Source organism: Nannobrachium achirus (genome assembly GCF_963921795.1).
Source record: "Nannobrachium achirus genome assembly, chromosome: 10".
In the NCBI taxonomy this organism is placed as follows: domain Eukaryota; kingdom Metazoa; phylum Chordata; class Actinopteri; order Myctophiformes; family Myctophidae; genus Nannobrachium; species Nannobrachium achirus.
In genome coordinates, this window is record NC_137819.1 from 28,920,949 (window position 1) to 28,925,616 (window position 4,668).

At 43.1% G+C, this 4,668-nt stretch overlaps 1 protein-coding gene across 1 annotated transcript; it reads left to right on the top strand.

Moving 5' to 3' along the window:
- Positions 1–311: 311 nt before the first annotated feature.
- Positions 312–1,235, top strand: LOC308292937 (transcription initiation factor TFIID subunit 8-like; the record flags this gene model as incomplete). The annotated part of the gene is made up of 1 exon (XM_080735362.1): positions 312–1,235. The coding sequence occupies one exon, from the start codon at positions 312–314 to the stop codon at positions 1,233–1,235; it is 924 nt and encodes a 307-aa protein (XP_080591488.1).
- Positions 1,236–4,668: the final 3,433 nt, after the last annotated feature.

Consider the following 4,668-nt stretch of genomic DNA (forward strand, 5'->3'; position numbering starts at 1 on the left):
AGCTTTAGCTGGCAAAGTGTTCTCTGACCTAGAACAATAGTTTGTTGCCTATAGCAACCACACTAATTATCCTATGTCTACTGTATCCACCACAGTGATTAGTCGAGTTTCACACTTGATGATTGATATCATAGAGTGGCCCGCAAGTACTCTGTCTACAGGTGATGTGTGTCTGTTCACGGTTAATGCCCAAATATGGAGATCACTGACATCATAGTTCACTGACATCATAGTTCAATACTGACATCATAATATTTGACCTCCATAATACTCTGATGACGGGCACTGCACTAGTTCACGCAGTCCATACTATGCAGTTATCAAAGTTGGATCCTGTGGCGGAGTCCAATAGTTCACTTAACACAGGATGGTGTTCAAGTAGCACTAAAGATGCTGTCGACCCGGCAGATAATTATCGACTGGCCAGGCGCAGGACTCTGCAGGTTGTGGTTAGTGCCCTGCTGAAAGAATGTGGGTTTGAGAGTGCAGAGACGGCTGCGGTGGAATCCCTGACCGAGATGATGCAAAGCTACATCTCTGAAATAGGCCGCTGTGCCAAGGCTTACTGTGAACATACAGCCAGAAGTGAGCCCAACCTCTCGGATGCAGTCGTCTCACTCATTGAAATGGGTTTCAATATTGACACTCTGTCCGCGTACGCAAAGAGATCTCAGAGGGCGGTCATATCTGCCCCTCCGGCGATGGACCCGCCTGTGACGCCCAAATCTTTGGCGGTTGGACAGAAACGCACACATCCTCCTTACATCCCCGACCACTTCCCAGAGTTCCCTGATCCCCACACCTACATCAGAACCCACACATTCAGAGAGCCCGTCTTAGATTATAAAGTGGCGAGAGAGAAGGCAGCCTCTCTGAGGAGAGATGTAGAACGTGCACTCGCACGCTTCATGGCCAAAACCGGAGAAACACAGAGCCTCTTTAAAGACGACATCACTGCCTTCCCGTTGATTGCAGCGCGACCAACCGCCATTCCATATCTGACCGCTCTCCTGCCTTTGGAGGAGACGGATTTTGAGCAGGATGGCCAGATGGACAGCGAGAACACAGCAGGAAACAACGTTAGTGATGAACTAGGAGCCAACAAGGAGAATTCCGTGCCTCCCTTAACGAGTGCTGTTCCCACCGCCAAGGCCAGTGATGAGAACATGATAGACAACCCATACCTCAGGCCGGCAAAGAAACCTAAAGTGAAAAGGAGGAAGGAAGTGGAGTGAGTCATACTGGACGTCTGGAGCAAAGACTTCACAGGTTCACTTAAAGGAGTCGTTCAGACCAAAACACCTGTATATACAGTAGGGTTAAATCTGCCTTTTATCATACCCCTTCATAGCTACTTTAGTCGATTTTTTTCATAGCTGCCCCTGTTGCTAGATTTCAGCTGCCCCTGTTCCTAGATTTCGCGGGCCCTCTCATAATTAACAGAGTAGACTAAGGACTATCTCCTCTGTTAGTTATGAGAGGGCCCGCAAAATCTAGCAACAGGGGCAGCTATGAAAAAAATCGACTAAAGCTGGTATGAAGGGGTATGATAAAAGGCAGATTTAACCCTATATGTGTTTTGGTCTGAACGACTCCTTTAAAGGACCTATAGTCAACTTTTTCTTGAAAAACTAAATTAAAAATAATGTTTCTAAACTATTTTATAATAAAAGATGTAGCTTCATATATATGTTTCTATTCAAAAATGACCACAAAAAGTGTAAAATAATATAAAAATAATCATTTTGGCCATTGTCAGACTGACTTTGTTTATATCCCTCTTCTATTCTTTTATTGCGACCGTAAGGTCGCAGTTTAGTATGAAAACCTCCACCGGCCGTCCGTCGGTCACACGTGCGGTCGACCGCACGTCACACGTGCGGTCGACGTGTGATGAGGTCACGATGAGTCATCTATGCCCAAATATAGATTTCTAGGTCAGATGGCCCATAGAGTTTGTGATGTCAAACCTAGCAACCCAATATAAACAAACCTGATGTCAGACCTGAAGTATCCTTTTATACCCATATATGGAGATACAGAGATCTCCATATATGGGCATATTAGAAAGCCCATATATGGGCATATACGGATGACATCAGGGATATCCATATATGGGCATAAAAGGGACAAGGGCTTACAGTTAAGAGATCTCCATATATGGGCATATCAGAAAGCCCATATATGTTCATATACTGATGACATCAGGAATATCCATATATGGGCATAAAAGGGACAAGGACTTACAGTTAAGAGATCTCCATATATGGGCATAAAGGGACAAGGACTGTTACAGTAGATATAGAGATGTCCATATATGGGCATAAATGAACAAGGACTGACAAACACTGAGATCTCCATATAACCTATGGGAATATAAGGGACGAGGACTGTCAGCTTGTAGACCTATTTTCTAAATATTGTTGTACATTAAAAACTTGAAATGGGTCGTTCTGCATAGTACTTGTATATGCAACCACAACCAGGTTGACCTGGTCTTGTTTTTGAATAGAAACACATGTATGAAGCTTAATCTTTGTTTTTTTATAAAATATTTTCGAAACATTAATTTTATTTTAGCGCCCTTTTTTCAAGAAAAAGTTGACTATAGCTCCCTTAATTACACTGCACTCATTGTTTTCAACGTCCTCCCTCCGCCCACAAATTCAGCTATCGCCTTATCGCCAGCTCCAATAGACGAAGAACTATCCCAAGTCACAATCCCCTCTGGTTACAGGCCTTGTTATAAATTCCCCCAGAAGAGGCGGTCATAGGCTATATTGTGTTTTGTACAAACATTTGACCTACATCTTGGTCTACATCTTGACACAAAGTGCTCAAAGTTCGTTCTAAAGCTGGTTGCACACTGCTGCGTTTTTCGGGCCGAATATCGGAGTGAATTTCGGAGCACGCAAATGAAAAAATCAACCTCACGTTGTGTCAGTCACGTTTGCACACTGCCGCCCGTTTCGCGCACCACTCAGTCCCTTGCTCTCTCTATCTCCCTCTCTCTCCTTGTCCTGAAAAACGCATTTCGCAACGAAAAACGCAGCAGTGTGCAACCACCTTAAGTCCAGGGTCACATTGGCCAAGCTTTGCGGGCCACTTATAATGAAATTTAACAGCACCGCTCACTTCACACTTAGGTGTGATTTTTTAATATATGACACGTACGTCCTAGTAGTGCCAACTGTTTAGGTATGCATCATCCAAAGTCATGCGACAATCTTTGTTTGTCCTCACATCCATCCATATCCATCCAAAATCCAAGTACCAGGTACCCATAAACATTTATTTGTGGAGAAGAAAACATTTAACTTGCTTTAGGAAATATATGCTGTGTAGAATATTAACGATACCATATCATATTCAAGGTGTTTTAATAAGCCTAATGGGTAAAAATAAGGATGGAAATCAGTCTAGACACTGAGAGAGTGAAAGAAAAAGGGCAAACCCATAATAGTTCATTGCTATCAGGTAGTTAGGCTAATTAAGTGCAATTCACCACACTTACTATAAAAGGTTTGCCAAAGGATACAAGGCATACAATCTCATTCCACTGACAAAATGAAAAGGGAGAGATGAGAGAAAAAAAAGTATGCAATAGCAGGACTTTCAAATTGAGTTTCATTTTGATCGGCAATACTCAAATGACTTCTGTTTTCACTCACTTTCACGTTTCATCTGGCTTTTGCTACAGTATCTGTACATTCATCGGCTATTCCTTTGAATCTGTCTATGTCACAGAAACGTAGCTTAATTTAATCAAATCAGAGGGAAAGACACACTCTCACACACACACACACACACACACACACACACACACACACACACACACACACACGCGCACACACACACACACACACACACACACACACACACACACAAACACACACACGTTGATTACTATACTTCTGAGGAGTGAGGAAATCAACATTAAGGACCGATTTTTTCTTTGACATAACATTACATTCATCCTTCATAAACCCCTTTCCACCCAATTACACCCAATACGTGTCCCTTCTTCCCTATGTATGAGACTAACGTCACATGAGTCTAACGTCATAGAGGTACGCAGAGACTGACATCGCCACAGCTGACGTCATGGGCAGAACGGCACATACAAAGAGGTATGTACAGTACACGTGTTGTCTTTGATATCAAGTCGCACCGCTCACTTTGCACTGGTGCGAACGCTAATCCAAAAGCCAGAGTTAAACTCAGCAGCACCTAAAATAGGAGCTCTGTTTGCAATGCGCTGTGAGCTTGTAAATTGCTATTTGCGGTGTGCAACACAGGCAAGCAAGTAAAAATAAATCAGGCATAACTCCAATCCTAACCCCACCCCAGAATCCTTTCCTAATCGTGAGCCAAACTCTACGAATCCCTTTTCAACCATAAAAGACTGTGGTGACAGCCCTCAGCGTAGCAATACTGTAAGTAATAAACACACACACACACACACACGCACGCACACACACAAGCGCAAACAGACACACACACACCACTCTGTGCTTCCACTTCCTTTCCCATCCATCTTCCTACAGTCCGACAGATACTCTTCAATCACTCACTCCCCAGATTAAAACCATTGGATGTGTCTATGCGGAAATAACATTCTCTTAGCTCCAGAGAGGAACGTGATATTAGATATTAGATTAAAATACC